The following is an 11,293-nucleotide window of genomic DNA, read 5'->3' on the forward strand; positions in this document are numbered from 1 at the left end:
GGAAATTAGCAGTCTAATCGCACGTCGGTTTACGAATAGAACTTGCAAGGAATCTACTCGCGGCAGACGATTGATGTTGCAAATTTTTCAACCTTTTAAAGTGGATAAGTAACTAACTGGTATAAGTTGGGGTCGGTTTCGCAGTTGTTGTACTAGTGCATTGCATCTGGTAAGCAATAGTCACATCTGCAATAAAAAAGCAGACATAATCACGCGGGTTTAATAAACGATAAGTAAATAAAGTACTTGTATCTGTATGTATTCGACACAATTTGTATTGGTACTTGTAATAAAATAGGTACAAGAAGTGCCGCACTCAAAGTGGCGCAGTAAATTACCGTAAAATAAGAAGCATGGTGATAAAATTTAACACAAGCGAAGAGCGAGTGATAGTAGTGCCCCGGTACAAAATAATATCTATATGTATTGTATACTGTGGTACGGTACATAGTGCAGTTTACTGCAACATGTGCCCAGATCCAAATTTTCAGTTAAGTTTTTTATGATAAACTCACTTGCACATCCTGCCCAGCAAGGACTGAAATATGTGACGCCATCAACACCGCAAACAAATAATGGGTCACGCCCTGGGCAGCAACATCCAATTGGAATTCCTGCGAAGAACGGTAGACGCTCGCACTCAAATGGACAGGCGACGGATACATCTGCGCAATTAATGGCCATTACAAATTTTGCCCCTTCCTAGGTTCGCCGTCCAGTACTTTTATTTAATTTAATCAGAATGAAGTGCCATGAGACGGGCAACGGCACAAAAAGGACACAACTTTTAAAAACTACAGAGTTGCTCTGTATAGTTACCAACTGAATTTCCCTACTTCGTGCGATCGATCGATACAGTTATTTATACGATACTCGTATATACTTCTATCCCAGTATTAGAAAATCACTAACCATAAGAACAATGATCGAAAGTAATAATTATCAATAAAGTACCATACTTGCACAACGTGCTAGACAGGCGTTGGCATAAGTGTGATCTGTCAGCTCCGCAAATCGCACTGCTGTTGTCAGAGGCACAGTCACAATTATTAGTTGTGGTGGTGGTATTGGGAAGCGGTTGTGCGGTGCTTGTGTAACTTTGTTGAGCATCTAAGGTCACCACACCTGCAATGGTCAATGGATCAATAATCTTTGTTTGGTAGTGGATAAAGCATTATTTTATTTACGTTGACGAATACAACTGTCCTTAAGTATCAATAACATGTCATAATTCTAGCATAATTATAATGCGTACATAAGGCAGCCAAAACGGCGCTAGAAAGGAAAAACATTTTGTATGGAGGAATTGTTGTGACTTGTGAGGTCTGCCACAGAGCGCGGTATACCTGCGGTTTAAGTTCAACTCAAGCAAGCCGCACCATAAATACTACTAAAATCATTTTCGATGGTTTTGCTGCCGGAATTATGTTCGTTCGAGCGATCGTGTCGGATTGTCCGATGGTTGTATATATATCTGTCACCGTTTGTAATTGTTATGTACATCATTACTTTGCACATTAATATTCATGACAGCTGCGGCAGTGTTACGGAATGGCTGTATTGTGACGCAGGAACAAGAACGTGTGAACAAATCTTTCCACAAGGATGCAACTGCATCAACGACCAAACCTTTAACCAAACCATGTTCAGCTCGAGTGATCAGTACAATTGTACGTTGCGTTAGCCCAAAGGCCAATATTAGGGTAGGAAGTTTGTAAATGTTGTCTTACTGACATATATATGAGTAGGAGTAGAAAGAGAAACGTAAAACTACAGAGTACTATATATATAATCGTTTGCACAATTTCAACTGACCTTTTGCTGGTCTGGATGGTCAGTGTTACAGATACTACTAGTACATACTGATACTTCAAGTATTTGTACGGAATTATACCTAGACTATGTAAACTAACAAAAACGATTTCAAAACGGCTGCAAAGCGCTTTCCATGATCATGTTTTTTACTTATTTAATTTAACCAAACCTGAAAATACAATGTTCGCTTAATAATACTTATATAAACACAACAAAGGGCAATGAGAGTAAGATAATCTCTGCCTCTCATTGTTCGCATGTAAATACCTAACCATGTATACCTAACCATAAATGAGTTAAGAGAAAGATATCCATTGTGAAGCTGCATATTGCGTGGGTCGTGACTATGTCAAGTCAAAACCGATATTAGCAATTCAAGTACTAGCATTTCCGGGTTTAGTCAACAAGTTAACGACAAATTTCTCAATTTTCCCCATTGCTGGCTCTTTATTATTAGTGACTCCATGATTATCAGCTGGATATAAGACCAGTTCTTTTGGATCACTGGCCAGCCGGTACAACTGTTCACTACAGCGGGCTGGCAGGCAGGAATCGCCGGTCCCATGGATGAACAAACTCGCAACGCCTATGAAAAACATTACATTTTAGCTCTCTATTCCTCCACATGTGAAGGTAAAGAAATTTTAAAAGGTGTGTGGTAAAAGTTCAGTACGAGTACATATTGTTACAACAAAAAAGAAAGTATGTGAATGGCCCGTATACCTTGACCTCCAAGTTTCCCGATGCTGTCCGTTCCCGCCGTCTGCGACGCAACCGTGGCAATACCATTAACCATCGAATGTCGGGCCGCTGCTGATATAACAACAGCGCCGCCAAATGACCAACCAACAATAACAGCCCTCTCGCAGTTATAATCCCGTCTAAGAATATCTAGTGTTTCGATAGTATCTTCGATACAAGGCATCAGATCTCCGGGAAAGCGGTAATCACATTGTACGGTAATAATATTGGGATAAGCGGTCAGGCGTTTCGCTAGATCTGGATACATTGCTGCGGGGCCATGCAACCCCCCGCCGGCGCCAGCCACCATAACTACAGCACCCACCGGATATGTCGGCGCAGTGCTGTTGGGAATTTTCAAATTTTCCGGTAAGGTGATCCGCCGAGCGGGTCCCGCGGAAATTTCAGCTCGCCGAGACATCCTGTTATTATGGCAATGTATACATCTGCGCAATAAATTCGTGATGTAGAATTTGGATGTCGGATACGGAGCAAGTCGGATATGGATGACTCCAGAGTCCAGACTGGTGCGCCAACTGCTTCACGAAGCCACCTCGGTCGACGGGCTTATATACTAGTACGACTTTTCAGGCGACGGCAGTTCGCAAGCGGCTGTCAGCCAATCACGGTACAGGGTTCTGAGAAAACGCAACCAAAACGCATCGGATGGTAAATGTATGATGCCATAATTAAACTTAAGCGGTATGCTCCCGCTTGTTAAGCATCGACCGCAGTGCAGTAGCGTGGCGAGCTACTTGAGTTGCACAGTGCTGAGTCGCTGACAGAGTTTAAAACAGAAGAGTCTTGAGAAGACTGAAAAGTTTTATCAGAACTTGTAGTTAGTTTTGTAATCAGTATTTAGTATTTATTTTTAAATGATCTAAATTACTGTATTGTGTAAAATATTCTGCTTTTAACTGACGGGTCGATTTTGGACAGTATTTGTCTTTGTTATCTGAGCTCATCTGGACAGCGCAGAAATCGCTTCAGAATCTGCCGATATTCGTAGTGCAGTGACTAGGCGATTAGCCAATGAAATCATCTTGAAATTTTTTTTATCTCCTGCGTTCGTTTGTTGGAGAGCAACGCAGAGGACTAACCATTGCTTCCCAGCCTTTCGTGCGAGCTAGCAATGGATTGCACTGAGCTGACTCAGCGCGAGCGCAGGAAACTTGAGCAGAAGAATGCCATCTTACAGCGACAGTCTCTTCGGAAAATGCAGAAAATGGTATTACGATTGATGCGAGTGTTACGTGCTAACCATAAGTCTTGAGAATATGTTTAGCACTTTAGCTGTTCTGGTGATAATTTTTCAGTTAGAAGCATAAGCGAATTCTATTAACTTTTAAGTATTTTTGTGGCTGCATTCTGCATCTCACTACAAGACTACCTGTGATTTCCATGCAGTTGTAACTGAGTTGTTCCGTTTAAGCGCAGACCCAATTCGCACCAAGTCGGGGTATATTTGTATGATAATTCTCAAGGCTTGTGTTTTTGTAGGCGCGAAGGATCGTCAAGAAACCACTTAATCAGCGGACGCGAGAAGACACGAGATTTGCTGAGGATTATCCCGATCTTATTGTAGAAGCTGAGGAGCGACGTCAAGCCAAACTCCTGGAATACAGCAGACAGCTGGAGATTTTTGATGATGCGTCACAAATAGCCGGGAAAGCAAAGGTTAGTCTTTCGAAATTGAAGTCGCAGGTCGTCCAGATCGGAAAGGCAGCGCAGCCAGCGCTATTAGAGATGTGCAACAATTTCGCACTCACCTCGTCAGCATTTTGCTGCAATAATAATTTTATTGTTTTGCCTTTTGTTGGCGTGAACGGTGAGTGATGGTGAACTGGTCGTCTGATATTCACATCAGAGCTTATTACAGAATATTTTAGACAAAGAATACTTATAACGTAAAAATCGTAAATTGCATTAGTTTTTCTTATAATCTGGTGTGTTTCGATGTAAATTTGAACCAACATGAACATACACTGCCGCTTCACTACAGTCTTCCTGATTTCTGCAATATGTGCGTGTGCGCCGTGTGTCACGGTACGTAATTAGAAATGTCGAAATGTGTAATCCGAAATGTTGGGTTTCGAATTAAGAGATATCGAAATTGGTTCAATTTTATAAATTTTAAGGTTTCTTTTTGCGTAGCGTCAGCCAGCGGTGGACTTTGTATGTTGTGAACTGGCTTTCGCCAGATGCAAAAATCATAATCAATCTGTTACACAGAGATCTGTTACACAGAGATCTGTTACAGTTGCCTGATGCCCAAAAGTAGTTCGAAGTCACATTTTACTTTAATACAGTGAAACCTGTCTATTACATACACCGGTAAATACATACACCTGGAAATTACATACGCGGAAAGTTTAACCGGCGTGTCCCATAGACTGTAATATAGCTCTGTGTAATACATACACCTGGATAATACATACGGTTTTGCTTTAACCGAAGGTGTATTTAGTAACCAGGTTTCACTGTAACGGCTTTGTTAGGACTAAAATATAATTTTTTTTACACCCATTTGATAGGAATAGGTTTTATAGATTCTGGCGGATGCAATAAGCAAATCTCGTCATGCCATTGTGTACACCGGCGCTGGCATTAGCACGGCGGCTGACATTCCCGACTATCGTGGGCCAAACGGTTTATGGACACGCCAGCAAAATGGTCAGCCGTGTGAAGATCCAGATAATCCTTTTGATATAACGAACGCGGAGCCTACGTACACCCACATGGCTTTGGTCAAGCTGGCGGAAGTGGGGTAAGTAAAGGAAACTTTATTGTTTTATTATTTCATAATATATTTTTAGGAAATTTATTTGCTCCAGGAACATTAACAGTGTTTTATTTGTTCACAATGTTTCCTCAATATATATCTTGTTTATTATCAGTTTTTTTTGCATTAATTTGTAATCCTGGATAATTTCGCTTAAATCAGTTATGACGTTTTTGATAAATAACCAGAAGCATTGTGGGCGGTAGGTTTTTTTCGGTTGGCAACGTGTTTTCGGTTTTTTCGGAGATGTGCAACACTTGTGATTTTCTTGTTCCAGATTGATTAAATTCATCGTTTCCCAAAACTGTGATGGTCTGCACGTGCGCAGTGGTTTTCCACGTGGCATGCTCTCGGAAATCCACGGGAATATGTACTTGGAAGTCTGCCATGAATGTGATCCCGATCGGGAATACTTCCGCACCTTTGATTTGACGCACAAGACGCGTTGGCGGCGTCACCGCACCGGCCGGTCTTGCCACTATTGTCAGAGTCCTTTGCATGATACAATTGTATTGTTTGGAGAGAAATCCCGAACGGAGACACCCATGCGGTGGGCTGATGCCACCCATCACGCGGCTGTGGCTGATGTTGTCGTCTGCCTTGGGACAAGCTTGAAGGTACGAACTTCGATAGTGATCTGATCGGTTTATGGTAGCGTTTCAATTTTAATGCCACTTAACTTTTATATTACGAAAAGATTACGAAAAAATAAGATTTCATACAATTCGTCATTTTGTCTTATTTCTGCATGGTCGAATATGTATCAGTATCAGTTTTCATTCTTTCGGTGTATTGAAATTTTGTACCACTTACCAGAATTGGTGAATGGTCGAACCGCAGGCTTTGGTGTCAATTGCAGATACGTTTACGAACGAATATAGTCTATATACTAAAGATAAAATTTGAAGGAAGAAGTATCGTTGAGTAAAGGTTGCAAATGTGCTAAAACAAATCGCTAAAGACAACCTTTGGACAGCTGGCGGTGCAGAAACGAGTCACGAAGATGTATTTAATGAAAAAAAACATTTTTTTATGTTCGTAATATTTTGTCATGTCATTACTCATTAGGTTCTGAAAGATTATCCGTCCCTCTGGAACACTACCAGTAAATTGTACATTGTCAATCTCCAGTGGACTCCGAAAGATGACGAAAGCGAGCTCAAGATTAACGGGCGCTGTGATAGTGTTATGTCGGAAGTGATGCAGCATTTATCTTTGTCCGTCAATGCATATGACAAATCGGACGACCCTTTGTACAAAATGGCCGTTCCCTTGCGGGACCAAGAAAGCGCCGACAGCGGGGCTTCATGTGGACATGGATGGCTCAATCGAGGTTTATCGGCTTTGAAAAACAAAGAGGACGCACGAAAAAAGAAGTCTAAGAGGAAACTGTGACCATCCGGGATTTCAGGTTAATATTATCCCTGAAGGCTTTGTGTTCGATAGCACAGAGGCGATCTGTCGCGTTTGCGACGATGTTTTCTTTGGTAGATGTTGTGGTGTAATAGTACTACGTAGTACTGATGTAGTGATTGCGTCTGTCTGACGACGTCTGATTGCTACGGGATTTCTAACGGGAATAAAAGCGCTGATACTTAAACTACCTTTGGATAGTTGACCAAGTCAGTAACGTTTTTGGACAAATGCGGCTGTTACTAGATTTCTCAATCAGTTAAACTTATTCCTAGCTCATTTGCAGTTTTCCATACACTATACTTTGCATACAGTATAACGTTGCACCTTTGATCTTTACTTAAAAGTTGCAAATTTACTTAAAATAATGATCATGCATGGTAACCATAAAAAGTATTCTCGAAATAAAATTTAGATATGGTTTTATTGAGGGTGCGCCTAACAGATACAAGTGCTTGAAACTTTCAGTATCACATATTTATATCTTTTGTTACTGGAAACCTGTGAATCGAAGAAAAACAGGTGCGATAGATCCCGGAAAGCTAGAACCCAACAAAAGTTATAAGCAGAGCAGTAATCACACAGATGCCGACTTAAACTACATCCCTCTAGTACGTACTCTAGCCAAAAGCTTGTGCGGTGATTATCGATAACACAGCGAAATGCTGATTTATTAAAGAATCACATCTTCCTGAAATCACGACATTTCTTGCAAAGAAAATAATTCGAAAACCTCCATCCAGTTTCCATTGCGAACGTTCATCGTGGTGTGGCGATTATATGGTGATGTTGAGGCTCCAAGGTGTGGCCCATGATGGGAATTCTCGATATCCTCTCCGGATGTTCAACCCGCAAATCAAAATTACGCAGAACGCCGGTAAAGAGGGAAACAATTTCCGTTCGCGCCAGTCCTTCTCCCGGACAGCGCCGTTTTCCTGCAAAACACACCAGTGAAACGATTAATTAGCAATTTTTTATACTATATAGAATATTTTTTATACTTTTCTCTTACCAACGGAAAACGGTATCAAATAGTCAGGGCACTTCAAGGTTTTTCCATCTGACGTAAGAAATCTTTCTGGTATGAATTCGTTTGGATTTTCCCATAAAGTGTCATCGTGATGTATGTAATGCAGATTTGGCATAATCCATGTACCTGATGAATAACAAAATTATTAAGCTCGTACACAGTGACTAAACACCACAAAACCGCACCTTAAAGGTACCTAAATCCTGTTTTCAAGGACGGCACCTTGTTTGCTTTAAATATAGTGACCTCTGCCATTTAATGCGTTTCGCCCAAATAGTACGGGACAAATGACGGACAACGCATAATACAGGTACAATACATCACAATTCGGGTGACCTTGAGGAATGTCGTATCCTGCCAGGGTGGTGTCCTTCTCGGCCATGTGCATCACACCAAACGGTACAATGCTCCCGATACGACTGAGTTCGGTTAGTACCGCCTCGGTGTACGGCATGTTCAATTGATCGGAAGGAACAATAGTACTTCCGGGCGCCATGATCCCGTCCAGCTCTACTTGTACCTTCTTCTGAATATCCGGATACAGGCACATGTATAGAAGGCCCTAAGGATTCAAACGAGTGCATTTTCGTTGTCACCGGACATATTTATATTTGCCGGGTGATAAAACATTTTCCCAAGCATTATTACCCATCGCAGCGTCGTCGCTGTAGTTTCATGCCCAGCCAACATTAAGTCATCGCCCAAATATCCTAATTGTTTCTCTAAAAAAGCAACAAATTTTGGTTTTAAATTAATACGTCAGGACGTCTGCTGGTCTGCTACACTACGTATATACTTACATTCTAGTATTCCACCTCTGTACTCTGCAGTATGTATGTCGCTATTCACAATTTCACCGTTTTCATTATGGAAATGTTTTAAAAATAAATGCCGCGCCACATAAAACTAAGCAACAGCCGTTCTTGTATGGTTTTGTAGTACAATGGCAAACACTGAAGCCGGCCTGGAAAAGTGGTTATGATTACAAAAGTCACGCTTTGTTGACATACCGTCCGTGATAAATTCTCTACTTGTATGAACCGCTGGTATTTTTAATGAATTACTGTACCTCAGAAAATGGACGTCAAAAAATCAGAACACGATCATAATACTATATACTTGAAGTACCCATTTTATCGGGCCATTTACAGTCAATACATTACAATACATTAACAAACTCCAATCACAACAAATTACAGAACCTTACAGTAAAATAGTTCACCGGAAGCACTATTATATTAATACACACTGTTAAATATTTTTCGGAACATGCTACAAAAACAATACCTTCCATAGTTAACTATCGGCAATTTGAGTAAATACATTAACATTACAGCAATGCATTAACAAGTACAATGTATTAAAAAAAATCAAATTTTATCTGAAGCGAAATAAGCATGCTACCACGTAACTCACCGGAAAACGTCGCATGTTCCTTATTCTTCATCGATGTCATATACGTGTCCATCAGATCGCGTTCCTCTCCTTCACGCCATTCCTTCCGATGTTTCTGGACTTTCTTAACGAAATAATCCCGAATATACTCAAAACACCCGGTGAGAATCTTGTATTCCTTAGTAAACGGCGGAATCCACCACAACCACTCGTAGCTCTCAATCATGACACTTTCAAAGGAGATCTTAAACATCCGATCAGCTTTCTCCACCAGTTCGGCAAATTCCTTATTGGGATCATCGATCAAGTAACGGTCACTGCTGACGATGCTGGTGATGACGTTGCCCACCACCGTTTTCGCCGGCAGGGTGGTGTCCATGGGTTGACCTTGTCCGTCACGGACTATGGTCAGCAAGTAATCAGCTTCCTGCTTGATTTTATCCTCAATACTCCGCCGTCCAACACCCAAATCACGGAAAGTTCGCAGAAGGAAACGCCGGTGTTCTTTCCATAGCAAACCGTCGGCAAAAATAATTCCTGAAACGATAATCTATTTTCGTTACCGAAAACGGCATCCAAGCATTTAAAAGAAATCTCCTGGCACATTTTCATACATATGCGCATTGGAATGGAAAAAAACCACTGACGGAAAGTTTATGCTATGTATGTACAATTGTACATTCTCTATGCTAAGTATGAACTTATGATAAGCAATAGAAGTATGGTGAAAGCTGTAAAACACTGAGTTGCAATTGCAAAATAAAGGGTACAATCTTAAACCAATCAAAACCAGGATAAAAAGATCGTTTTAAAGATGCTAACATCAGTATATACGTACTTTGCCCATTTATTTTTTAAACGCACTTGCCCAGAGGTGTTCAAAGCCGCTGTTCTACGATTACAAGCATATAACAAAGTTACTTAACCGCCGGCAAACGAGATTCAGTGGAATTAATCTCACATCGCTTGCACAAACAAGTACTTCTACGTAGACGATAGTTTATGCTACACTCAAACGTACCGCATCCGCCCCCAGATTCCTTCTTTCTCTTCCGCACACCAATATGCTGCGGCCGATAATTGCACACATCACCGGAGAACGCTTCCCGAACCAGTTCGGCATCGTTCAGCATAATGACGTTGTTGGCGCCCATTTTGATGAAGTACATCTTGCCGTACTGTTTAGCCCACTGGCGGAAGGTTTCCAGGGGATTCCGGGCATCCACTAACGGCAGCGCCCCGAAGATCGGAAAGGCAAAGGGGCCGGGAGGAAGGCGTGGTCTCCGTAGAAAAAAGCGGCGGATAAACAGCCCGAGAACGAGGAGAAAAAGCCCGGTCTTGGCTGCATCGGAAACCGTCCAACCGGGTATGGGGTGTGCTTCTTCCATGATAAAAAATGCTGCAGTGCTAATACGTACAATAAAAATTATTTAAGGTGCGCAAGAATCCCGTGATGACCGCATAATTTATGCAAAATCAAAACACAGTTCTTATGGCGCGATGTCAGAGCGCCCAATCATAAGCATATCAGCCTGTGGAATGTAGAGCATATTTCCATATCGATCGGTAGATTTCTTTACTTTTAGGACTGAACACAATTCATGTTATCAGTTCAGTTGCCTTTAGGTGTTTAATCACATGGACGTGTACAGCCTTCCATACACTGTTAATCAGAATGATGTGTTGTATGTTCCCAGTACGCAGTCGAAACTTTTTTAGACGCCTGCAACTGAATAATTATTACGAGCACATACCGGTCCCGCGGTATACAGGTAAGTACAGAGTACTGTACTGTACATAAATAAACCGTAACTGAAAACAGTATCCCCATGATATGATGTCGGCTAAAGAAGAAAATCCGTAATTATTCAACAAAGCACACAAAAGCGCAAAAACAAAAAGACCTATTGTACATAGGTAATATGCTCCAGGCTAAAAGTTGCAAGAAACATTATTTCAGTTTGACGAAAGGATAGCAATTTAGTTTCTCTAGACTAAAAGTTGCAAAAACATTTATTATTCCAATTTAACTCACAAGTCAATGACAGTAACTTAATTTCTTAAGAGTGACAAGGCCAACTACAAAATCCGGATTAAGATCGTCATTGCCATTAATC

At 41.1% G+C, this 11,293-nt stretch overlaps 4 protein-coding genes across 5 annotated transcripts; 1 reads left to right on the top strand and 3 right to left on the bottom strand.

The window, feature by feature from the left end:
- Positions 1-4: 4 nt before the first annotated feature.
- On the bottom strand, positions 5-1,350 carry LOC129598039 (uncharacterized). 2 transcript variants are annotated; one of them, XR_008691644.1, is made up of 4 exons: positions 1,256-1,350; positions 960-1,125; positions 516-665; positions 5-186 (listed from the first exon to the last, which is right to left on the bottom strand). XR_008691644.1 is itself a non-coding variant. In XM_055495785.1 (4 exons), the coding sequence occupies exons 2-4, from the start codon at positions 1,108-1,110 to the stop codon at positions 181-183; spliced, it is 312 nt and encodes a 103-aa protein (XP_055351760.1). In that variant the 5' UTR covers positions 1,111-1,125; positions 1,256-1,350; the 3' UTR covers positions 5-180. The 2 variants fall into 2 exon arrangements, 1 of the variants encoding a protein (XP_055351760.1); XM_055495785.1 differs by having other exon boundaries at positions 955-1,125.
- Positions 1,351-1,980: 630 nt separating this feature from the next.
- On the bottom strand, positions 1,981-4,476 carry LOC129598027 (uncharacterized protein YfhR-like). The gene is made up of 3 exons (XM_055495773.1): positions 3,947-4,476; positions 2,539-3,194; positions 1,981-2,401 (listed from the first exon to the last, which is right to left on the bottom strand). The coding sequence occupies exons 2-3, from the start codon at positions 2,975-2,977 to the stop codon at positions 2,190-2,192; spliced, it is 651 nt and encodes a 216-aa protein (XP_055351748.1). The 5' UTR covers positions 2,978-3,194; positions 3,947-4,476; the 3' UTR covers positions 1,981-2,189.
- On the top strand, positions 3,358-6,932 carry LOC129598012 (NAD-dependent protein deacetylase sirtuin-7-like). Its single transcript, XM_055495751.1, has 5 exons — positions 3,358-3,784; positions 4,057-4,233; positions 5,106-5,323; positions 5,616-5,955; positions 6,407-6,932. Exons 1-5 carry the CDS (start codon positions 3,689-3,691, stop codon positions 6,731-6,733), a joined length of 1,158 nt encoding a protein of 385 aa, XP_055351726.1. The 5' UTR covers positions 3,358-3,688; the 3' UTR covers positions 6,734-6,932.
- A 471-nt stretch (positions 6,933-7,403) lies between these two features.
- On the bottom strand, positions 7,404-10,780 carry LOC129598004 (cytochrome P450 2J2-like). Its single transcript, XM_055495738.1, has 6 exons — positions 10,198-10,780; positions 9,198-9,713; positions 8,430-8,503; positions 8,118-8,343; positions 7,764-7,907; positions 7,404-7,686 (listed from the first exon to the last, which is right to left on the bottom strand). Exons 1-6 carry the CDS (start codon positions 10,562-10,564, stop codon positions 7,511-7,513), a joined length of 1,503 nt encoding a protein of 500 aa, XP_055351713.1. The 5' UTR covers positions 10,565-10,780; the 3' UTR covers positions 7,404-7,510.
- Positions 10,781-11,293: the final 513 nt, after the last annotated feature.

Source organism: Paramacrobiotus metropolitanus, unplaced genomic scaffold (assembly GCF_019649055.1).
Source record: "Paramacrobiotus metropolitanus isolate TYO unplaced genomic scaffold, Prichtersi_v1.0 Parri_scaffold0000003, whole genome shotgun sequence".
In the NCBI taxonomy this organism is placed as follows: Eukaryota; Metazoa; Tardigrada; class Eutardigrada; order Parachela; family Macrobiotidae; genus Paramacrobiotus; species Paramacrobiotus metropolitanus.

Bases quoted from the DNA above. Each gene is read 5' to 3' on its own strand.
- LOC129598004 (XM_055495738.1), bottom strand. From the start codon at position 10,564: ATGGAAGAAGCACACCCCATACCCGGTTGGACGGTTTCCGATGCAGCC. The intron at 8,504-9,197 runs GTGAGTTACGTG...TTGCTTTTTTAG, and splicing joins GGAACATGCGACGTTTTCCG to AGAAACAATTAGGATATTTG. The intron at 8,344-8,429 runs GTAATAATGCTT...TTGAATCCTTAG, and splicing joins CAGCGACGACGCTGCGATGG to GGCCTTCTATACATGTGCCT.
- LOC129598027 (XM_055495773.1), bottom strand. From the start codon at position 2,977: ATGTCTCGGCGAGCTGAAATTTCCGCGGGACCCGCTCGGCGGATCACC. The intron at 2,402-2,538 runs GTATACGGGCCA...TGTTTTTCATAG, and splicing joins CGGGAAACTTGGAGGTCAAG to GCGTTGCGAGTTTGTTCATC.
- LOC129598039 (XM_055495785.1), bottom strand. From the start codon at position 1,110: ATGCTCAACAAAGTTACACAAGCACCGCACAACCGCTTCCCAATACCA. The intron at 666-954 runs GTACTTTATTGA...TTAATTGCGCAG, and splicing joins TAGCACGTTGTGCAAGTATG to ATGTATCCGTCGCCTGTCCA.
- LOC129598012 (XM_055495751.1), top strand. From the start codon at position 3,689: ATGGATTGCACTGAGCTGACTCAGCGCGAGCGCAGGAAACTTGAGCAG. The intron at 5,324-5,615 runs GTAAGTAAAGGA...TTCTTGTTCCAG, and splicing joins GTCAAGCTGGCGGAAGTGGG to ATTGATTAAATTCATCGTTT. The intron at 5,956-6,406 runs GTACGAACTTCG...ATTACTCATTAG, and splicing joins GCCTTGGGACAAGCTTGAAG to GTTCTGAAAGATTATCCGTC.